The sequence below is a fragment of the Perca flavescens genome, chromosome 14, assembly GCF_004354835.1.
Source record: "Perca flavescens isolate YP-PL-M2 chromosome 14, PFLA_1.0, whole genome shotgun sequence".
NCBI classification, from domain to species: Eukaryota; Metazoa; Chordata; class Actinopteri; order Perciformes; family Percidae; genus Perca; species Perca flavescens.
This window is the reverse complement of record NC_041344.1, coordinates 24,557,562-24,582,092: the sequence shown is the minus strand read 5'-3', so window position 1 is coordinate 24,582,092 and position 24,531 is coordinate 24,557,562. Positions and strand designations below refer to the sequence as shown.

Below are 24,531 nucleotides of genomic sequence, written 5' to 3'. Positions count from 1 at the left end.
TTTGTGTTTCAATGAAAATTAGAATGATCCAAAAAATTGATCATTCCCTCCAATATCGTGAATCCTATTGCAATCACATCAGACAAAATAATCGCAATTTGACATTTTCCTCATATTGTGCAGCCCTAGTTCCTCGTATATATCCAGTCATTCTGTTGAAAAGACCAATTTTGGCCTGTTTGCACTTTTTAAGATTTTCATATTTGGTGATGACCAGTACATTTTTCTTAATCTCACTTTATATTTTTGTTCTGTTAAAACTTAGTTTAATGCAGATTTACTTAACACACACTTTGCCATTTCTTAGTTTAAACGATAATATTGTGTCTATGAAGGCTGGCTATCGTTATGAAGGCCGGCTTTTCACTCCGCCTTTGAGTGTCGCTGTTCAGACTAAATATAAACACGTGATTTCTGACATGGTCGGACAATGCGTCCTACGACTTAGTTCTGAACTTATCATTTCCTAAAGTTTGAGTGCTGAAAGGGGTTGATATGGCCTCAAAGTTCATGTTGTCTCAAACTCTTGTGTGAGCAATAAGAAAAGACCTTGTTACTATTTTGAACTCTATTGTCTAGGCAACGCTCCAACCAGATATTTCTGTCATCTAGTTGTATGGGTTGTGGGAGCTGGTTACTGGAGAGGACAACGGAGACATTTTGTGCAAGAAGTTTGTTCCATGCAGCAAGGGATCTCATCAAATGGTTTTCTTTTACTGTTTTGCTGTGCAATATGTCATTTCTAATTTTATTCCTCATTTTTGCTATCCTGTTATCATCCTATTTAATCAGATATCCAGTTGAGCATTAACAGTTCGGTTCGCTGCAGTATTGCCAACTTGGCGACTTTCTCTCTAGATTTAGCGACTTTTCAGACCCGCCTTAGTGCATTTATTCCTAAAAAGCAACTAGGGACAAATTTAGCGACTTTAGACTGTGAGGGTAAACGCGAGATATATTGTAATTGATTTCCATCCATGCTACTCAGGGTAATCACAGTCCATGTCTCTTCTGCCAACAGCACAGGGTCTCTCACTCCCTCTTGCGCCATACACCAGGCAGTAAGCCCACACAGCCACTAAGCTTTTTGCAAATGATGTGTGATGAGATCACTAATATGCAAATTAGCGTTTGACATCATTAAGCGACTTTTGAAGCTAGTGCTAGCTACTTTCATTGGAAAAGAGTTGGCAACAAGGGAAAGCTGCAGACTTGTACCTGTCACGCAGATGTGCACGTGGTTCCATTCAGACTACACGGAGTGTCTGGGTCGGTCTGGCCCACGCATGTGCATTTTGCCTTTCAGTTTTCTATTGGACTTTAAATATCTGTCTCACATACACACTTTTGACGGCAGGCATTTTCATCTCTCTCAAGTGTTTGCACGATTTCTCGCCAGCTGTTTTTGTATTCCTTTAGAGATGATATAAACATTGGGTCTCCTAGCACAACCTCTCTTCAAAACAAGCATCCATTCCATTTTGTTAACTTATTCTTGGCAAACCAGCTAGAGGTGCATAGGCCACCAAGTGGAACAAGAGAGTAACTGGAGCATATGCAGTCGGCATGCTTGCTATGTGTACAGTTCACACGGTCACAAAGTTTGGGCTGCATGGGCCTGCTCTGACGTGGGTGGATGACGAAATTACGTGACACGGACCCTTAAGGAGACACAGATCCGGAGAGTATGAAAGGGCCTTTCTTAAGGAGTGGATTTTCTTCCAGGAGTCTGTCCCAGCTCTAGTGTTATGTGAGCCTGCCAAGGAATTTCTCCCCTCCTAGGAGATTGGTACTGACGATTGTTTAGGCCTGTAACAATTATTACATAATTGTTAAAAAAAGTATGGGTTAGGGTAATTTAGGGCTGGGCGATAAATCGATTTTATCAATTAACTCGAATGTGTAGTTAACGTTGATTTGTTTAAATGAAAATCTGTTTCCTCCTTAACATCTGCCAACGCTCAGCCCTCCCCCCATGCGTTTGCCATAGAGATACACAAACAACATGGCAGTGACAGGGATTAACATTAGTTCTCTTCTTAACTTGTCGTTTTATTACTTACTTAACCGTATTCTCCGCCGAAATGACCAGCAGCTCGCGGTGCTCTGTACCCGGCTGACTGTCACCTATTCTCGGATAACTGAACCACCAACTAAAGCCTGACCTGAAGGAGCACCATGCCGAGCACCAGAGCCGGTGTTGAGGAACTCTGTTGCGGCTCAATGCATTGACTAAATTCTGCCGATACGACCAAGCTGTGACGGAGGTCTGTACGGGGTTAAACCACTAGCAATCACCGCCCTGTAGCACGGAGCTCCTCTTCGACGTTTGTTTTACTGCTAGTTAATACGAAGGAGCTTGCAACAGGTATGCTACATTCATGAGACCACTGGATTTTAATGTACGTTACTCAGCAACAGGTAAAAATACGGGCAAGGTTGCGCGACTAAAGTCAAAATGATTTGAAGTGAATTACCTGTATGTGTGAAAACACCTTTTTCTCGCACATCCCTTTTTGTTATTTATATTTCCCCAAAATTGGCATGAATAATCATAATTGTATACATGCCCCGTGCTTGTGTGTGTGTGTGTGTGTCAATACAAAATAAAGTTAAAACTTGTTTTGAACAATTTCTTTGTCATCTGCAGATTGATTTTAAGTAGGGGGGAAAAATCTATTTAAATCGGGTTTTTTTGTGAAAAAAATCGGGGATTTTTTTTCATAGGCCATATCGCCCAGCCCTAGTGTTCAGTCCCTTGGGTCTAAAAGCGGTACTAGAATAAAAAAAGATTCAGTAAAGGGTCAATTAAATGACTAATCACTTACTACTTTTATGAGGATTTTTGTTGGCCCACAAAACAAAGTGCGAGGCAATGGTCCTGATTTGTTAAAGTGGTGCAACAAGAATAAATCTTGCACAGATGTAATTAATAACATTAACAATGCTTGCATTACACTTTGGTGTTCCAGTGACAAGGCCCTGCTCTTGTGCATACTTAAACTGCATAAATGTCAGTTGTTACTCATCTGAAGCACTAGCAGTCAGAGAGGATCCCACGTTGTGTGTGAAGTGGAAATGGTAAATTGGATTACATCAAAGGGTTGTCCTTTTGCTTGCTGTGATGTCAGCCCTCCAATATACAAAATCATACGCAGGTCCATCTGAGAGACTGCTAATGATATAAGTCTATAAAATGTTACTCTGTGCTTTAGATTAAGCACCATGACTACGCTCCTGGCTGTGCACGTGCGTGGCTACTCAGCAACACGCACACACACACACACAGTTTTTTATAAAGTAGGGTTGGGGGGGCATACAGAAAGTGGTTACTGGGCACGAGTGCCTACAATACATTGTGTTATAAGGATGAGGTGAAGTTGAACTAATCAGTTTGACAGTCTACCAATGCTCCTGTATCTCCTCAGGGACCATTTTTGTCTAGCGTTAAACTAAGGAAGACAGTGAGATGGTCAGTTTCTATGGGAGGTCTTGGACTTTTATTGAAGTATGTCACACATTTCCACAATCCTACTTTTCTTTGTAAACTTTTACTGAACTATTATCTAGTTCTGTAGGGGAAGACAATCACTTGAAACATATGCTGGGTTGGCTTTGTGTTCACCAGTTTTTAGTCCCCCTCTCTGGAGCTCACTAGCAAAGAATGTTTGTAAGGAAACCTAACCCTACACTGACGCTGATACAAGGCCAGAGGAATTCCTGTAACTTGAGTTTATACCTCCTGGGTACTCTTTACCCTCTTTTTTTCTCTCTCTCTCTCTCTCTCTCTCTCTCTCTCTTTCTTTCTTTCTTTCTTTCTTTCTTTCTTTCTTTCTTTCTTTCTTTTTCTTTCTTTCTTTCTTTCTCTCTCTCTCTCTCTCTCTCTCTCTCTCTCTCTCTCTCTCTCTCTCTCTCTCTCTCTCACACACTGGGTATTTCCTCTGCCGAGTCCTGCCTTTCTCATCAGCGCTCTCTGTCTGCTCTATGTCAGACAATGGACATCATGGATGCAGAAAGGCTCCTCAACATGATTTAGCTGCTGTTGAGAGGCAAGTGATTACATTCCATCACTCCTGGAAGTATCTGTGTGAGTGTTTGGCAGCAATGTTTTCCTTTTTTTTTTTATAATATATAAATCTTTTTATTTGCAAAAAAGAACAGCAATTGTTTACAGACCTTTGGCAACAACCATTTTTTTTTTTTTTATCTGCCATCAGCTAAATTATACTCCAGTATGCTGAGAGCAGGGTTAGTTATGGAGGATGCAGTTCCTTCTTAATTTCCGGGAAGAGTCTTAAGCCTTTCAAAATAAAACACCAAAGCATCCCATCTCTTATGGAATTTGTGGATCAACCCTCTACTGGAATATTTAATATTTTCTAATTTTAGAAATGGCATCAGGTCGTTCATCCAAGCTGAGGCTTTGGGTGAATGGTCCGATTTCCACCCTAACAAAATCCTTCTCCGCGCAGGAAGACTTGCAAAGGCAAACTCATCTTTAGGCTACGTTCACCCCACAAGTCTTAATGCCTAATTCAGATTTTTTTTTTGGGCTATTCACATTACCTTTTTTAAAATGTGGACTATATCAGATTCCAGTGTGAACTGTTTGCGGTATCGAACAGACCCGTATGCGCAAAAGAACAATAACAATGCACAAGCATGCTGTTGCACTAAAGTTAAGGAGGTTATGGAGGAAGCATTTTTGCTTTTATTTCAAAATGTTTGTGTAATGGCAGCCATAACCTTAATGAGCAGGTGCCGAGGAGGAGAAGAACGAAGAGAAAGAGACAAATTGGCTATTTTGGCCTTTTGCGGGGTTATGGCTGCAAATTCACTACAGAGGTCTGTGTGACCGGACGACCGGTTTGCACATCAGGACCGCTACGGGCCTCCACCAGAGTTTCCTCTGGTTTCGCCCTGCTCAGGCATAGCTCACCATCTTTCGGGTCCGATCGCATGCACTCACGCTCTACCACCCTGACGGTGCCGGCGAGACTGTATGTATGCAGGGACCGGGATCCCACCTCAGCGCGTTAGACTCCTTGGTCCGTGTTTCAAGAAGGGTCGGGTGGGTTGCCGACATCGCCGCAGACCCTTGACGCCTGTTATGTGAGCCGATCCCCGCCCTGGCAACACAATGCGGTTGGGGCGCACAGAGGACAGTCCGTCCCGTTTGACACCCCTCCCCGCGGAGAGAGGAGGCGCAGCGAGGGTTATTGAGGTAAAAGTCGCATCAAATCCGCCATGGTTGTTCACACTGTGTGGTTAAATCTGAGTTCGAAAAAAAGTCTTCACACTACTTCTGAAGAATTTGGGCCACTTTTGCCTGCCGTCTGAACGAAGCCTTAAGCTACTTACACACTGACCAGACCGCCGACAGTTGACGGAACAGCCAGTCAAAATGATCAGTCTCCCCGTGTTGGTCCAAAAAGTGCCACAGAACACACCTAAAAGACGAGACAAGACGTAATACATCTCTATAACAGCAGGCGGCGCTACTCTGTATTGTTGCCCAAGAAATGAAAACCGGCAGCTGATTGGACAAACGCGTCACATGGGTTTGTTTTCTCCGGAAATTCAAAGCCAGACTGTCATGGCGGCCGTTCAGAATACGATCTCATATTGTACTAAAATAGTTCACTGAAACATGTTTCTGAAAACCTTTTAAGCAAGAAATAGGCCGTGCAGTTGCTGAATCTATCTTCATTTCAGCTCAACAAAGGTCAGTTTAAAAGATTTTCGTCCGATTTTGAGAGACTCTAGTCACCTCATTCCGCTCGCCATTTCCGGGTGAGTCCCTACTGCCCTGCCGCCGACTGAACATGTCAGGTCGGCCAAAATGAACACCAACAGCCCCCCAGACTGATGACGGCACAGGACACACCGAACAGATTTGAGTCACTGACCTCGCCAGACTGTCCCACGGCTGATAATCGGCCCTGTGTGTCACCACCTTTAGTCTACTTGTCATTTGTATACCTTCCCCTGGAACACCAAAAATAGCCATTTCAGCACTAGGCCGGATATCTCTGTCAAATGCCTCAGACAAGGTCTGGAATGCTGTAGTCCAAAAAGTGTTCAGCTTGTTACAGGACGAAAACATGTGGGACAGGTCTGCCTTTTCTGTGTGACAACAATCACATAAGTCATTTACATTAGGGTAGATCATGGACAGCCTGGCCTTTAGAATAATGTGCCATTTTCCTTTCAAAGAGCATCTCCCATCTGTAGGTAGTTAAACTCTGAAGTGTGTGTGTGTGTGTGTGTGTGTGTGTGTGTGTGTGTGTGTGTGTGTGTGTGTGTGTGTGTGTGTGTGTGTGTGTGTGTGTGTGTGTTTCCAGGTTTTTAATGCACAACATGTGCCCAGTAATTAGAGAGCATTCCCCGTTTCCTGTGTGTTGTGAATGTGTTTCATGTAGGCTAAGGGGGAGTGTGTATGTGTGTGTGTCCTAGCTTTGATGTCCATATGAGGACTTTGGGCCATATAAATTTAATGGATAGAACGGTAGGCATTTATCACGTTCTATAGGACAATAGGATTTAAAACCCATTCAAAAGCTATAACCTGCCACTTCCTACTCAGTGGTTGGGCACAAATTGGGTTTTAATTGGCCATTATTTGACCTCACTCAACGGGATTGCGCGGTTAACACATTTGACGTTAAAACTCTTAACCTATTTAAGGGGACATTGCACAGCTTCCAGCCACGTTTTGTCTACCCTAAGTATTTTTTAAATATTAGGCCAAGAATATGCCTGTTTTTTTAGTGGTTGTGATAAATTGTCCGCACAGTTGCTGTAGTTAAAGAAGCTAGCAAGTTTTAGCTCTACATTTTTGTTGCAAAAATTTTTGTTACAAAACTAGATTTCTTCCTACAGTCCTAGGCAGCCATTGGTTTCCATTGGCTGTAGTATGCAAATCAACTAGCAGACTCTTAAAGCTTGGTTGATTTGTGTAATATTACAGGCACTGGGTAAAAATATTTGCAGGCGCTAGGGTTGGGTACCTTTTTCCCATCTAAACCAATATCGTTGCCTGGTGTTCGGTCTCGGTATTCAACGGTACTTTTTTCGGTACCTTACTCTTACTGAAACTGTAACGCCTGGTTGTAACGACTACAAAATTTGATTAGAGTAAAAAAAAAACTAACAACTTCTCAGTTTAAACATTTTATTTAAACACAATACAAACACCCTCCCCACCCTATATGAAAATTGTATCCCCCTCCTAAAAATATAAAAATGTGAACAATGTAAACATATTTGTTTGCAAGCTCGCGCTGCCGTGCAGTCCACCTGAACAGTCAGCTTGCTGTATATAATATGTCCTCTCGTTATTACTTTCAAGGTCGGCACAATAAATTCTGCCATTTTGCTCACTGAAACAAATCGGCTGACTGAGGAGTGTGCCACCACCACAGCTTCACTGACTCCCGGGACTCAGTGTGGTCCGCTCCGCGGGTCTGCGGGGCTAACCCGGAGCTACACTGGCCGCCTGGCAGCATCCAGGGGCAGCAGCTAGCTAACGGGAGATAACTGACCTGCCCAGCGTTAGCCGCGTTAGCGTCTGTGTTTTTGCAAACAAACCCAGTATATATCAGACAGGATGTTGTCGTGTCTCGTCCTACCTTCCAGCCTTTAGCGGAGAGAGGTTATTTCTGAATAAACCTGAATGCCTCACAGGCTAATTCACATCCAGAATCAGCGGAAGCTAACAATAATAACTGGGATGATATTAACATCTGGCCAGCTTGTGAGCTCTCCGAGCAGCATGTGAGGAGGAAAACACGGCTGGATGTCAAAGTTAACAAACAAACAAGGCAAAGTACCGAAATTTGGCACCGTTTGATTTTACTTGAACCAATACTCGGTAATACTGACGTGGAGGATATGGCTAACATGACGACTTAAGTGGTTATAACATTACCTGTAAAAAAAAATCCTAAACGTTAGCTAGCTAGCGAGCTAACTGCTCCCCCCGCAACCCGACACCGGATAAGCGGACGAAGATGGATGGATGGATGGATGGATGGGACTGACATGATTCGGTTAGTACCGGTCATATTTCTGCTTTTTCTTCTTGATCATCGAGATGGAGGATAAAGTGATTGTTGCCATCCTTCCTCGTAGTTGTTGTGTTTTGGTGTCCCATAAGCCTTCAGACGTATGGATCTATCACTCAAACCGGCTGCCCTGGATCTACGCCAAGTTACCTCATAATGATAATGTATTATAGTGTTCAGTGAATATTGTTTTGTTGTTTTGGCTGTTCCTTTATTGTTTTCGGTTTTCACATCAGGAATTAGCATTTTTAAAGGTTTTCATTTGGTTTTTGTTATTATGCTTAATGCTACATGTGACAGGCATTTGCTCATGTTGATGTTTCAGCTTACTTGTGTAACCAGTCCATTTCCTGTAAAGGTCATGCTCTTTAGGCTGCCAGGTTGGTATGCCAGCCATGTACATGTGTATGTGAGCGACAAACAGGTTAGGAATATATGAGGCCTTTGGGACAGAGCGGTGTGCAAAACAATGCACAATGTTTGTTGTCTTTCTTGCAAATGTAGCATGTTAGTTAAAGTTTTGGGTTATTTGTTATGCAGTAACCAAGAATAACTGCTTTGTGACTGTATACAACTCAGCTGCGCAACATTTCATTTACACAGCTTCTCCATTTCTCCCCTTCTTTGCTCAACGCTGTGACCCCCCTCTCATGTTTCTTCCTTTTTCTCTTCACTTTCTACATTGTTGTTTACCTCCTTTTTTCTCTTTCCCTTGATTTTTATCCACCCCCTTCTCTCCCACTCTTTCACTTCCTTTGCTCCTTTATTTTATTTTTATGCTCAAGTATTAAGCACAGGATAGTCAGTCACATGCTCGCTGGTTAAGGAGGCCAGCTGACTGTGGTTTGTTTGTTTTCCTTCTCCGCTGTGGGGCTGTCCAATCAGATCGCCGTCTTACAGCCACCGCCCCCCTGTCGTATCTGGCAGAGTTTCAAAACATCGGCAGGCATGTCTGTGTGCGTGTTGTGTCCGTGGCAACAAGCCAGAGGGTTTCCACGAGAGGGCGTGGCAGCGGTGGAAGATAGAAAATAGCAATGATAGAAGACTAATGTAGGGAACAGAGAGGGAAGGGAAAAACTGTATGTGAGCAAGATATGGAGGCTGTTTGGAAAAGATTAGAGTAGGTGTCTGAGTTCCATAAAAGGAGCTTTGTTTCTGGCAGATGGTGTTCCTGGGATCGCTGGGAATGTTGGGATTGGGTATTCCACATCAGCCTGGACATACTAGACTGGCTTCAGGCTGGGGCCGTCTATTTTCCCCTTTTATAAGTGAAGTAACTTTGCTAATATTTCTCTCTTTCCCTAGTTCTTAACCCTATCTATAACAGATGCAGAATGTTGAATTTCCTCATAGACAGATAATTCAGAAATGAAAATTGATTAACATTCTCAACCTGCCTGATCTATTTTGCTATGCAGGAAACGCTGCACAATATGATCACCGTATTATTTTCTTCATAGAGGAAGACAGTTTGTGTGTTAGTGCTTAAGGCATCCTCACACCGGCTTCTGCCTGATGTGCTGGATTAGGCCTGTCGGAGTTATGTTTTTGTCATCAAATCTTTCAAATGCTTGGCAGTCTTACCTAACATGACTTTTATTTGTGTATGTGTAAGAAAACATTTCGACATAATTCACAATCTTTGACCACATGTTATGTAGAGGGTATAAAACCAGATTTAAATCTGTCTGATATAGTTTTTCAAAGAAAACATTTACTGATTTGAAACTTGCTGTTATTTTTTTTTTTTAGAGGTTTTAGTATAATAAAAAGCGCCCACATTTGTTATTTTAACTCTGTGTGAAATATGTTCTTAACACTTAATTTTATGTGCGTAGCTATCATATGATAGTCGTATCTTCTGAAAATGGTTAAGGCTGCACAGAAAAATAATTGACAAACTGCACTGCTACTCGTTCTATCGTGGAATGGTATGATTACAGGTGAGGTTATGAATGCAGTCGCCTCTCCTTCATTACTAACTTTAAAGTGCCCTGAAGCAAGGCCTAAAATGAAGGGTGTGTCGGTTTCTCAAATGGAAAACACTTCTATTAAATGTGTTTGTCTTAAAGCTGATAAACACACAGACCACACCTTTTCAGGTATGTCTTCAGTAAAAGACAGAGTACATAGACCTACGGCCTTAAAGGTGCTCTAAGCGATGTTGGGAGACGTTATTGTTGTTGACGTTCAAAGTATTTTCAAACAAGACTAGCTCGCCCTTCCCTCCTCCTCATCCCGTCCCCTGCCCCTCCTTTCCGTGCTTCAGCGAACTAACTCCATAGACAGTATATATAGAATGGACCAACCGATCCCGTTGCTCTGGACGGAGACCAGTGAAGGATATTAGAATCACTTTTCCGGTGAGCGCTGAGCGTTACTGCGCAGCCTCCAACTGAGAGAGACGTGTGTGTGTGTGTGTGTGTGTGTGTGTGTGTGTGTGTGTGTGTGTGTGTGTGTGTGTGTGTGTGTGTGTGTGTGTGTGTGTGTGTGTGTGTGTGTGTGTGTGTGTGTGTGTGTGTGTGTGTGTGTGTGTGTGTGTGTGTGTGTGTGTGTGTGTGTGTGTGTGTGTGTGTGTGTGTGTGTGCGTGCGTGCGCGCGAATTATTGCTGACTAAAATGCTAGTTAACATTAGTAATTAAACCTTAACAGCTAATGTAAATCAAAACTGCCTGCGAGCTTCTCCTGTACTATACGGTAATTCCTCTACTATGCGACAGTAAGTCGCTTGGTTATGACACAATTGTTGGCCTATTTTTACAAAAACGTCTGCTACGCAGCCATAACGTGAGGTACAAGGTAATGGAGCCTTTTATACATTGGCGTGTTTTTTTTAGAAATAAACAATGGACAAATGGAATCTTTAAACGCTTCAGATGTAAAGTTATTCGCTGTCAAAGTGACATCAAAATGAATGGCAGTCAATGGAATGCTAACGGGAGGGGATTGTTTTGTAGCATCAAAATGGCGCCATAGGGGGTTCGAGTTCTGAAGCGAAGCCTACCCCCTTGACTAACCTCCACCCCAAATCTTTCTTGTCGGTTATTGGCTGAACGCTGGAACATGGTTTATGTTTTTGTGGTGCAGGTTGGCACGGTTTGTTTTTGTTGCCGTTTGTGCAGCCTGGGCTGTCTACAGAGACCGCGTTTTATTACAGTGTGTTCAGGGGACCGGCAGCTCGCGCATAGTGAGGAGAGGTTTGCTGTATGTGACAAAAAATGTTGTAGCCTAAAAAAACGTGTGACATCGCTTAGAGTAGCTTTAAGGAAAAACGGTAACGTCCACACAGTTAATTCATGTTAAACGTGGCCAAAACATAATGAGGTGAATGTATTTTAGAGAAATCCCTGTGAGCTAAAACATTCAGATTTCCAACTGTTCTGAACGCTCCGGTTTCAACAGGTTTTTCTACTCTCACGTTATGGCGTTTTTCTATTACATGGTACCTGCTCGCCTCAACTCTACTTGCCTCGACGCACCGTGCGTCCGCTTTCCATTTACTGCCTCATCGTGGCTGGTCGTCATAGCGACTGCCGTGGGCGTGGCTTGGTAGCGTTGCATTTCCCCCCGACTCATTTCCTGGTTCTCCTTCTCCGTAAACAACATGAAATCAATGAGATAGTCAACTTTTACTGCTCCAGATTTCCCACCGTGGTCAGAAAGAACAGGGGAGACACTTTGTTTCTCTCACTAGGACTCTAGAGTCACTACTCACTCCGGAGCTAATCGCTGTCACTCTCTCACTTCTCCCTCGCTCACCAGCTCCACACACACATACGGCAACTCGACACACACACCAGCGCACAAGTATAAACATCAGGCCACTTGTATGCTACGGAGAAAGCTCTGCGTGGAGCCTCCGGCAGCAAAAAACCACCGCTGGCTAAACTATTTAAAAATGCCGTCTGTCGCTAGCAATGCAGTGATCAGTGACTATTCTTTTGACCAATCTGTAGCCTGCAGGTTTTCACGTCACCTTTTTGGCTTGCCTCAGCTCGCTTGGAACCTCGACTGAGGTGGTACTAAAAAAAGTACCTGTTAGCAGGTACCAGGTACTTTTTTTCGTAATGGAAAACCAAAAAAGGCGAGTCGAGCAGGTACCATGTAATGGAAAAGCGCCATTGGTGTTGCGCAACTCTAAGCTGGCCTTCTATGATTGGTCATCTGCTCCAGATAGGCAGGACTGGAGTGTTTTTTATTTTTTTTTATTTTATTTTTTTTTAAGCTACTGCAGTGTTGAGATCATCTTGGGTCCCAATGTTGTTAAATTCTCCCCAATTTAGAGTCACATTACTCCTGAAACATTAACTGTTATGTAGTATTTGGTTTAAAAGTGATTTTTGACTGTAGAAAGTGCTGCTATATTCTATTAGTGTCCACTGCTAACTATAGTAGCTACATGCTAACGGCAGTAAAATAAGTCATCTTGGCTGCCAATTTGTTTTCTCCCAAATTTCGGATCGCATTACTGCTGAAACACGTACGATTGGGTAGTGTTTGGTTCCGATGCCTTTATCTGTGATTTTTGACGGTATAAAGTGCTGTTCCGTTACAATCTAACGTTAGCCTAGTGCTAAATATTAAGTACCTGCATGCTAACGCAAATAGCCGTAATCTTGGTGGCCATCATTTCTCCCCAATTTTGGGTGACTTTACTGTTTAGAATTTGGTTTAGAAGCCTTTATTGGTGATTTTTCACATTACAAAGTCCTGCTATATACTCTGTTGCAGTAGTTTAAGCTTCAATTATTGACACAACAGTGGAGGCTGCGGTGGAGCGCAGATTCTAGGAAACACTATGGCCAATCAGGGCAGACTTTGATTTTTCAGGAGTGGGTCTTAAAGAGACATACATCTCATACATAGGGTGAATACAGGTGCAGCAGCCATAGGCAGTATGAGAAAAATTGTGTTTGTTGTTTTTTTTACATTAAAGCATGTAAACATGTTCTAGTACAAACAAAAAATACTAAGTATTATCCTGAAAATGCTAGATGTTTTGAGGTGATTTACTGTTACACCTTTCTGTATGGTTTTGAACCAAAATGTATTTAGTTTCTCTGGGTTAAAATAATAATTTTCCATATTAAGTTTCTTCACAGATCAATCCCACTAACCTGAGCCCCCCTGTGCACTGCTGCTGGAAAAATAAAATCCCAGAGGAAATAGTCTGATCTCATCTCTAAAAATAAGCTCACATCTTTTCCTACTTACTTCAGAATGGGTTGTATATCAAATTTCAAGTCATGCAAGCCATGGCATTGCAAACATATTCTGCAGTACATGTGAAACAACAAGGTATAGAGTAAGATGGAAACTGTTGAGGAAAGGCATTTGAACATGGCCATTACAGATGATCTGAGCATCTCACGGTCAATGAAAAGTGGTTAAGTTCTTTGAGAAAACGGGCTTTCCGAGTTCTGAGAGCAGCCCTGTTTTTTTCCCGGCACCACAGTGTGACATTACATGGCCGTTGTCCCTTCCCCCCACTTGGCTCTGCACGCAGGCAGGGAGTGCTGTACGGAGTGATTTTACTGGCTAGTTGAGCTCGTGCCCTCTCCCCCAGTTCCCAGTACCTCCGAGGGAGGGAGGAAAGGGGGCTGATCCTAATGCTGCCTGCCCACCGTGTGAGCAAAAGGCCAGGCTCACAGCCATCATGCATTTAAGGTTGTTTTCCTCACGATTTCAGTATTTTTCTCCTGTTAAGCTAGAGTGTGGTGTGTTTCTTTCATACACATTATAGATGGTCTGTAACTAGCAGATTATAATGTGAATGTGTATTAGTATGATACTACTATAGAACAAATGTCTAATGTTCCTGTCCTTTTGTGGGGCATGAAATTAATGTACTTGAATGCACTTTCCACCATGTATTAACACTTGTACTCCCGTTGTAAGCAGAGGTACATTTCTCAAATAACTGAAATTACTAGGCCTAATCCTTTGACTAGTATTTTTTAGTACTTGGCTTGCTGGTGCACTAGCAATGTTGGTCTATATTTGTATCTATAACTGCAACAAACAATTATTTTAATTGTTGATTTTTCTGTTAGACTATAGGTTTAGTCTATAAAATGTCAGAAAACAGTGTAAATGCCCACTGTAATTTCCTACGGCCCAAGGTGACGTCCTCAAATTGCTTTGGACCAACACAAAAACCCAAAGATATAAAATGTACAATGACAATGTTTCGGCTTTATTTGTATTGAATTAAGGAAAAACAATTGATTTTCAATGGAAATAACAAACATAAGAATGACAATCCTTAACGTCTTGTGTTTATGAAGAAACATTTTCAAACTCGCACACAAACACCCCGACATATGTAAGTGTATAAGTGTAAATGCATTAAGGAGCGTAATGGGCAGAGAGGAAGAATGGGAAACATCCGGTGCACTAATGAAATACAATAACTCACTTCCCCCAATGTGGCAGAGTCCTGCTGCTCAGAGCTTTATAGGTTTGTTCCAGCCCCTCCTCAACAGCAAAACACCCAGCGGCACACATCAAGTTTACTTTTCACTTTGTGTGTACCTGTTTTCACATCAACATGTGCTTTTGCTTGGATATTTAGTTAGAGCATGTGACATGCTACTCTGCAAGTCTGTAGGTGTTTACTGTTTCGCATCTTTAAAGTTTTTGTCATTCCGAGTCAAATGCACATTGGAAGTTTCTAGTGTATTCTTGCATGTGTGCGTGTATCTGGCGTGTCTGTGAAATTCCTGGTCTTTTCTAGTACCACATGTGTAACGGAGCAGCTGTATTCGTAGCTTGCAAATAATTATATTTGTATGTTAAGCATTCTTGTTTCTCATAGTTTGAATAACAAAAAGTGATGAATTACTTAAAGCTTGTTAAAGATGGGTTTTAGAGAGAGGTAGATAAAGACAAAGGCAAGCAGAAGGGGAACAGCATCCTTCCATGAAGACCTCTGGGAAAAGCCAGTATCCGGTGTAGGTCAATAATATTGACTGGCATTCCAAAAGGTTGGTGTGTTGTGTAATCTACAACCTTGTATGTATGAGTGAGTGTGTTTCACCTCAAGGACTGTTGAGCTGTTGATGGCACATAAGCAGCAGGTAGCATTTAAGATGCAGCTGTTTGTCAAAGGATATTTTTCCCTAAATTAGCCAAAGCAGAAGTTTTATTTTCAATAGCAGGCTTCTGTTTTATTTTGCCATGTTTCCACATACACAAATGGGGACTATACACAAGAGATAATACAACCATGAGAAAATTGATTTCTAAATTGTCCATATATGTAATTTGTAGTATAGACATATTTAAATGAATTGAGATGTCTTTAACTGGTCAGTCGTTTTTATTTAATATTTTGTATGTCATGTATGCTTGTTGTTCCTACACACAGCTAAAATGTTGCTGTTGTGTGTAATACAACACACTGATTGAATACTGATTAGCGTTTCCTATTAGCATTGGCCAAGACTTTGGGCAATTTAATTTATATAGCCCAATATCACAAATTAGCCTCAAGAAGCTTTTCAATCTGTAAAGGCCCTGACACACCAAGCCGCCGACGGCCTGTGGAGTCTCCTCTCGTCGGCCCTCATCGCCTTTGTCTGGGCCAAGTACCACGTACGCTTTGCGCATGCGTGCAAAGAAATGACTCCCCATACCAGCAGGCGGCGGTAATGTAGTCATCATTCAAAAAGAGAAACCTTTGCTATGATACCCACAACAAACAGCGTTTGCTCTAGCAGCGGCAGAACCGAACAGATCTCCCTCTGCCTCACTCCCCACCGGTAAGACGGCAGTACCGGGAGATGGCTAACCAGACTGTACCTCTCCTGGGCTGTCATCCGTTCTCTCGGCAAAGGAGTCTCCCTACAGTGGGAGTGGAGTGGCCGAACGGCTGGCTGCTGGCTTGTCAGCTAACGTTAGCTTGCTAATTTCACCCATCCAACACGCCTTCATCATACACTGGTTACCGAACATTTGCCAAACTAAATTGTCACTCATCTGGCAATAGCATTGTGCTTTCCTATGATGAGACAAGCGCATGTGAATTAAACATTAAGTTGTTACATTTTACAAATGTAGATGCTTTGCTGGCTGGCTGATAAGCTAGCTTGCTTGCTAGGGGGGTAAATGTTTAGTGCAGAGGGCTCAGAGAGAGAGAGGTCTGTTACGGTCTTTATATTAACACGCGCTCCTGAATTTTGATATTAGTTTAACAATCATTTATTTTGTAATGTGTAACGTTGGGTATGTAGAGATCTTTTAAAAGACATGTTATTGTTGGAATAAATATGACTAAACTAGTATCTTGTTGTAGGCTACGTTTGCCATCTTATGGACATAATGTGCAAAAATAGTTATTACAATAGTTTGAACCTTTGTGTTTTTAGAAGGAACATTCAAACAGAATGTTGACCAGTTTTGACAGCTCTGTGTATTGGAATGATCAGAGATAGAAAATGAAAGGAGTCTTGGGTGTGCCTGTTAAAATCTTTTTTTGTTTTCCTCACTCTTGTTTCCAAGAGGCGTTAGAGGCCCCAAAAACAGGCCGACGGTGCGGGACACACCGCACAACTAGGACCTACGGCCGACTGTCGGCTTGGTGTGTGAGGGCCTTAAAGCATACAACACCCTCTGTCTTCAGAGCCTTGGTTTGGAAAGGAAAAACTCCACAAAAAAAACCTTTTTTAATGTAGAAATAATGCGAGAACCCATAGGAAGAGAAACATGGTTATTGGCAAAATCAGGTAGGGAAGTTTAATTTAATATCAAAACATTTGGTTTCATCCATGTTTAATGTAAACCAATCATATTCAGACTTTGCTGAAGAAGTAAATACTGTATCAGTAAGGCTCATTAGAGCATGATCTGATATCTATAATACCAAATTTGAGAGTCTTGTTGGGGCTGCAGCTTTCAGTAATAGGCCAGTCTGTAGAGAGAGATGATTTTAGTAGAACATTTTGGTGGCCTGCACACTGGTGGGCGAATACAAGTTTGATTACCATAGATATTTATTTTTGCAAGACTTGATCAGGCTGCTCTCCTGAATAGTAGGTGCTAGGCAACAAGTAAGCAAGTCAGTGTTTTCATAACAAGATCTACTTTCTTATCACCATGAAAATGTATAGTTAATTTAACCACTCCTCATGTAATTGTCAATATTGGAACGGCTTCATTTGATGATCTGAGTGCTGCAGACCTCAGTCCTGTAGATACTATGGGTTGATCGTTCACCAGAATCCATTCTATCCTTGCACCATCAATCTGCCTGTCCCTCAGCCCCAACTGCCGGAGCCCTGTGTCCATCATTGTCTATCTCCACATTCCTCCTCCACTCATCTGCATTCCTTGCTTTTGTGTGTCCCGTCCCCTTTGAATTTAGGAGCTGTCGATGGGGGTGGGATAGGACAGGAGGGAAGAGGATTGAGTGACAGAGTATTACACAGAGACTGTAGTAGAGGACAAGGCTCAGCAGAATGAGGGACAGCAAGAAAAGGACAGGAAGAGCTTAAGGAGAAGGCAGAAAGGAGGAGGAAGTAAAAAAAAAAACAGGGCGGGGGGAGGTGTGTGTGTGTCTCATTAGATTATGCCGCTCCCTGGGGGAACAGCCGTAATTGATGGATTGATTGCAGGCCCCTCCCTATCCACTCAGGTCTCCTGCTATTGGAGGCCAAAAATGTGGTGTGTCTTTGGGATATAATGGCTAGTGCATATTTAATTAGCCTTCCATTCCAAACAATCAGCATTCAGAGAAGTGGTTTAAAGCAAAGCTTAGGTTTTAACAACACAGGTTAAATGAAAATGTTCCTTCTTATCCCGATCATGTCAACCATGATTAGTGCTGATTTTACTTTATCAGTCATGCATACTATATACCAAGCATCTCTGCTAAAATAAAAGGCATACATAGGCGTGTATATTTCAATCTAAGAAAATGTAGGAAATAATGCATATATAATCTTAATTAAGAAAATGGTAAAGTTCAAAGGCAAAACTACAAACTTTCAAACAGAAATCTCAACAAGCATAAGACTGTTGCCAATAGAGTAATGAATGGTTTGAAAAATATGACATCCCTTTACGGCCCTCTTCCACAGATGTTAAAAGGTTGTTCAGAATGGGTATTGATCTAGTTTTTGTGGCCTTTAGTCCCTTTGTACTTCTTCTGGCTCTGTGTTTTGGAAGAGACAAACTCTCTGGGGTGTCATGGCCTATATGAGTACCTAGTAACACATGCATTTGGATGACCTGTTTATCATCCATGGTCTTTTTATAAACTGAGCATTATCACATTGCCACAAGTCAAAAACATAACCGTAATTGTTGGGCATTATAGAGAAGGGAATCATGGCATGCACGGGAGTGAGCAAGGCAATGCATTGTGGTGTTTAAGGGCACAGAGCTACAGTAGAGAGGGAATGACTGGCTGGGAATCAAAAGGATGGGAAATCCTGTTTTAAAATGAAATAAAAATGGATAGCTGTTCCAGAGTCATCTTAAACTTTGTATATATTAACTTCTAATAACCGTAGTGACCGCACCGTTTGGTGTAGTTAAGTAATCTAAAAGAAACTGTCCTTTTAAGAATGCATACACAAAGGAACTTTATATTGTAGCTCAAAACCTTTTTTGAGTTTCTTGAGTGTCTCTGAGGGATTATAAGAGTATTTCAAATTATTGGTCAGTAAGATGCATCCAGCATCTCAAATTAGTAAGTTTGTCTATTTGAGTATAGCTTTGATGAGGCAAGGCAAATGTATTATATAGCACATTTCATTCCCAAATGCAAACCAAATAGCTTTTTTTTTTTTTTTTTTTGTACAGCCATGACAGCAGGTGCTGATTCAGTTCGTACTATTTGGAACACAACACTGATTTGTCTATCTATCTCCCTGTTTTCCCAGGTGTTTCTGTTCTTCTGTGAATCCTGCTCGGTGCCTATCTGTAGGGAGTGCAGTGTTGGCCGTCATATGGGCCACACCTTTATTTATCTACAAGATGCTGTACAGGACTGCAGGGCCATCACCATCCAGCTGCTGGCAGATGCACAGCAGGGACGTCAGGCTGTGCAGGTGAGACAGGAACCCAGACAGACACATTCTCGGGGGGATAAAAAGGAAATATCAGTGATCATTTTCGTTTGTTTGCTTGTTTTACCCCTTTAGAGCTGGAACTAAAGCAGCAGTATTCAGGCAAATGTAAAACCTGCCTAAAATAATACATATTCATCTATTTGGTCTTTAAGACAACGTGGCCAGATTATAATTGCATTAAAAGGAAATGGTATTGTATCCACTGGATATAAATAGGTCAACCTGATTTAAGTCCCTATTCAATGCCAAGAGCTCTTCTGCATGATTCTTTCAAGGTCTGACAAAAAGCCAATCCTTATGGAGGTCAAACCACACAAGTCCACACACACACTCATCCATCTCCTAGAGAGACCAAGCAGAAGCTGAGAGCAGCTGTGTCTTTCCAGTGTCCCTCAGCACAGAGAAGACCAGCTTGTGTTTGAGAGTGACCAGACCTGGGCGGCTGGGAAGCCTGAGGTTATAGGTGTCCAGCTGGCCCTGAAAGGGTGGGGGGTGAGCGGCCTGAAGGTCAAAGGGGAGGAGGAGCCGAGAGGGGGATGGGGGAGGGTAGATGAGGTATTTAAAGGATTTCAGAGAATGGACAACTCCCCTTCTCTTTTAAAGAAGTGGAATACATTTCCCTCCCCCTATTCACTCCCTCACTTACTCACTCACTCACTCACTCACCCACCCACCCACCCATCCACTCACTCCCTTCCTCCGCCTCTTACTCTCACTCCCACACAAACACATACACTGCCTGTCTTCAATTACCTAATTATAGATTGGGTGGCAGCTTCATAGACCCCCCTTAGATTTTGTTTTATACAGTGACACATGCACAAGGGAAGACTGGATGAGAGGTTTCACTAACCGTTTAATAACTGCCTAAACAGTCTAGTTATGACTTTTTGCCCATGTACAAAAGCACCATATGAGTTGCATGTAGGGAATGGTTTTAAATTGTGCGGAAATAACTGCTTAGTCATTTGACAAATGAAAAACTAATTTTAACAATTTTGGTAAGCAGTTAGTTTAATTCAGTAATTTATCAAATAATGTATGGCTCTAAAGCATGCTAGATCTGTGAGTTTGTGATTAGGCACAGAAGTAGTCTGAGCCAAATATGAATGCTAGCATGCTGATGTTTAGCAGGAAATGTTTACCAATCTCACCATCTTAGTTTAGCATGTTGCTGCTAACCTTTGCTAATTAGCACAAAACACGAAGTATGTGCTGGACAAATTTAAATTTTGACCTTGTTAAGGGATCACAAAAGTTATTTATATTCATAGTGAAGTAGACATGACATTGTAAGTTATGTGTTGAAACCACACCTAAAAGTAACAATGACAAATCACTCACACTAGGGTTGTCTAATGAGTAAGTTCACACAACATGACTTTAGCACTGATTTTCCACTTCCAGATATCTAGCAGGCTAATTATCTCGACCGGATCTGTCGGAGAGCTACAGCCAATGAGAGCGCAAGTGCGTGAGTGCGTGCGTGTGCTACACCTGTGTCTTTGGAACAAAACATAGTTTGGAGACCAGACAGCATCTGGGATTCCTCCTGGTAAAAGATCTTGTAGTGTTTGGCCCTCTTTTGCCGGTCGGTCATGTAATGTGAAAACCACAACGAGTTGTGTAGTGTGAACAGTACAGCTATCTGACGACTTTGTAAGTGTGAACTTAGCTTAATGGGCCTGGAAGGTGGGGCAGTGTTTTGACCTCTCCCAAAACATGAAAAACTAGCTGTTCCACTGAGGTGATGTGACACGTTGGCATGTACTCTCCTTAGCAGAGCTTGACCTTTGTGTGACTAATGGATGGGTACTTCTGTCACTCTGGGTGTTCTTCAAGTTCCAAGATATCACAACACAGCCACGTGTAGCAAAGTTTAAAACTAATACCAGGTACCACAGCAGTACACTTATTCTCGAACACTGAAAGGCAAATCACCAACGCCAATAATGTATTTAAGGAAAAGCACAGGGGTCTGTGCTGCTGAGTCAATAGAAGCACGCCTACCATCTGGCAATACCTTGCAGTGTTTGGTGTGTGTTTGTCCATTTTGTCCCAGGTCACCATGGGAGTAAATGCTGACGCCAGATAATATGTAAACACTCACACCACACGCGCTCCTGTCCCCTGAGGTAGGAAATTTCCGCCCGCTCCACACCCATTATCTTTGTTGACCTCCGACCCTGGGCTTGTGACCTGCTCGTTGGCCAGAGCTCCTTCCCTGTGATTGGTCAGTTTGACTCTCTTTGTGTTCCCAAGCTCTTCTGGGAATTTTGAGAGAAAAAACGGAAGTGACAAAATGGAGACACATGCATTTTAATAAAATAACCCCCTGTTTCTCAAACGACATGTATACACTTACTCCGGTTAAAATCAGAGTTCTCATAACCCGGTTAACAGACCTAGAGAACTCCTTTAGTAACCGGGGTATGTCTGCATGTACACACCTTAATCGGAGTAAGGTCGGGTTAAGCGTACATATAACTAATTAACATGATACAACAAAACAAAACAGCGGTGTTCGGATCAGCAGCAGCAGCAACTTAAGGTCCATCTGCTTCAATCCCCGCCGAGCAGCAAACACTGGGAGATAGCTCAACAGATCATCCATCTCCGGGGCTGTCAACGCTGTGTCTCGGCAAAGAAGTTTTTTGTTTTTATTTGTCTCGACAAAGAAGTAGAGGGAACGATCCACCCGCTGCGGTTGATGGCTAACGTTAATGTTAGTTGGATAACGTTGGCTTGCTAATTCCACCGACACTGGGCAACACTAATGGTGCGTTCTTTTTGTCTTGTAATCGCGACTAGTAGCTCGAGTGTGACGTCACATCCATGTCGAAAAACGAATAACGGCGGGTTGTTGCGTTCTTTTTGTCACACAATACTACGAGTCGGAGAAAAGATGGATTTTTGTAACATTTTTAGTATCATTTAGGATTCTATTCACCCAGTTATTGACATATTACACAAATATATTTCACAGTTTGATACATGAAAATTACGTTTTGATTAACGTTAGGCTACTGCTCTGCTTTCTGCTCAAGACTCAGCTTAAAGCCATTGTTGTCATATAGCAACAGAGCTTCTCTAGCCAATTTCAGCTGCACAAGCTACAAAATAACTAATCAGGTGGTATTTAACTCCTAATAAGACTGTAGCAACATGCCTATAGGTAGCAGTATACAGTGCTATGTGTACGACTTCTTCATTTGGTTACAACAAAGACAAAAGTGCTTAATATTGTAGAAAACCACAATGTTTACTGCGTTTGATGCACGACGTAGCCATCTTTGAAAGTGAACTCGGGGTCCTCTGAGTTCAGACAACGTTCTTTTTGCAACTTCCGGTTCGTAACTCCAGAAAACGACTCGTAAATCGACTTCGGTGGACAAAAAGAACGCACCATTAACGTTACAGATAATGAGCCAAACAAAGTTGTCATCTGGCGAGAGCACTGTGCTTTCCTACGCTGTGACAAGATGTGGGAATGAAGCGTTAACTTGTTAAGTTTTACTAATTTAATGGCCGCGCAGTGTAATTTTAACATAGGTCACCGGAAGAAATTATTATACTGACCAGTTGTGCCTTGGCAGAGCGCCACCTACTGAACCGGAGGTAGAGTTACACCAGTAATTCTTCCCATTCTTCCCCGCTCATGTGTACGGGGAGAACTGGTATAACCCGGTTATTCACTTAGACCATACCCGGGTTACTGCTCTGCACGTAAACACACTGACAGAGACTGAGGAAGATAATGAGACGGAGGACAGAAAATGAGGTGTGGAAAAAAAGAGAACCTGAGCAGGAGTCAGGGAAATCAATGATAATAGAGAATTTTGTATGAAGACAAAGAGACAACTGGAGAAAGTTGGTGGCTTTATATTTCACCCTGCCTCCTTCCTCACAATGTATTGATAACACTCCCCCGATTCTTCCAGGATTCCCTCCCTTCTGTTCCTTCTCTGGGGGCCTGGTTTATTTGACCATTTAGCTGCCCACCTCAAATGGCCAGGCGAAAGAGAAAAGGGCCCTGCTGCCAAGCTTTGTTCTTGCAGGGCTGCACTGGGGGGTGGGCGGTATGTGTCTCAAGACAAGGGTTGTAGATCATGACCTGTAGAGGTTTAGGTGACCTTTGATCCCTGCGGCCAATATCACAAAGGAGGCCTTATGCCACCTCCTCATTCGTCCCTGTGAGGTCCGGTTCACCCTGTGACCTCCCAGAAAACACCAGAGGAAAAGCCAGATAAAACACTTCGGGGGAAGGGAGGGAGACAAAGAGAGAAATGTGCATTTAGCCCGGATTTTGGGTTTTAAAAGCTTAAACCTTAAGTCTATGCCTGTATTTATCAAGGTAATGAAGAAACGTAATGTCCTCATGTCACTGTACCAAAGCCCTGATCATATAATTCCATTTTGTGTATTGAGAGGCACTGCGTAAAGAGCGATTCATGTTCAGTACATACAGTCCGAACTACTAAACCTACCAAAAGTATCATCTTTGTGTGTTGCTCTATAGGGCTGGGTAAAATGTTTGAAAATATTTAATATGATGTTTGAGTTTTGATACCAAAACAATGCTGCTCAGTTTTAAATAAAGAATATTGCCTACATACAATAAATAGTAAGAATAAAATGTAGATTCAAATGATATTGAAAAATTAAGTTAATTAAAATAAAGATTTAAAAAGTCAACTTTCAATACTTTGCAATTCTAAGGACACTTCAGAATGTTCAATACTGCACTATGAGGGGGAAATTGTTTCAAATGTACTGCTTGTGTTATTCGTATATATGATGCTGACTTTGAATATCAGGACTGAGTAGGTGCGTTTCTCAATACCAAGAATGCAAACTACGGACTTGTGTTCTTGGGGAGAACGTTCTTGCTGGTTGTTCTTGGAAGAATAAACTCGCAAGTTCACAAGCACAGAAAACGCTGTTAACCGTTTGAGACGATGCGTTCTTCCTGTTATTGCTCAACACTCCCAGCACAGAGACTACCTGCAAGGCTCCAAAAATAACAGCTAGATATAAAAACCACAACAATATAACCACTTTGTATTAAAACAATCTCCGGACAAGAAAACCTCATAATGCTACAACTATTGCAGTAATATTGAAAAATAAAACTAATTGAGCTTTTATTTTATTGTTTATGGTTTAGCTCAAACACTCTTAACTTATTCAAAAGAGTGGAACGTGATCCCTATTATTAGTGTATAAGTTTAAGTCAGTTTAAATTAAAAAAATAAATAGGCATATGCACTGGTGTGTCCTATGTGTAACTATTAGTATTATCTGGAATTATCATTTCTATATTATTGTAGTGCACTGTATATGCCCAGGGAGATGGAAATTAGAAATTCAAATTATAAAGGTTGGTGTCT

General features: G+C 42.0%; 1 protein-coding gene across 1 annotated transcript in view; it reads left to right on the top strand.

Annotated features, from left to right (window-relative positions):
* The window catches only part of trim71 (tripartite motif containing 71, E3 ubiquitin protein ligase), a 38,443-nt gene that overhangs the window by 3,633 nt on the left and 10,279 nt on the right, over window positions 1-24,531 (top strand). Inside the window, exon 2 of the mRNA XM_028597588.1 lies at window positions 18,953-19,120. Coding sequence (XP_028453389.1) covers window positions 18,953-19,120 — 168 coding nt within the window. The remainder of the gene's footprint in view (window positions 1-18,952; window positions 19,121-24,531) is intronic.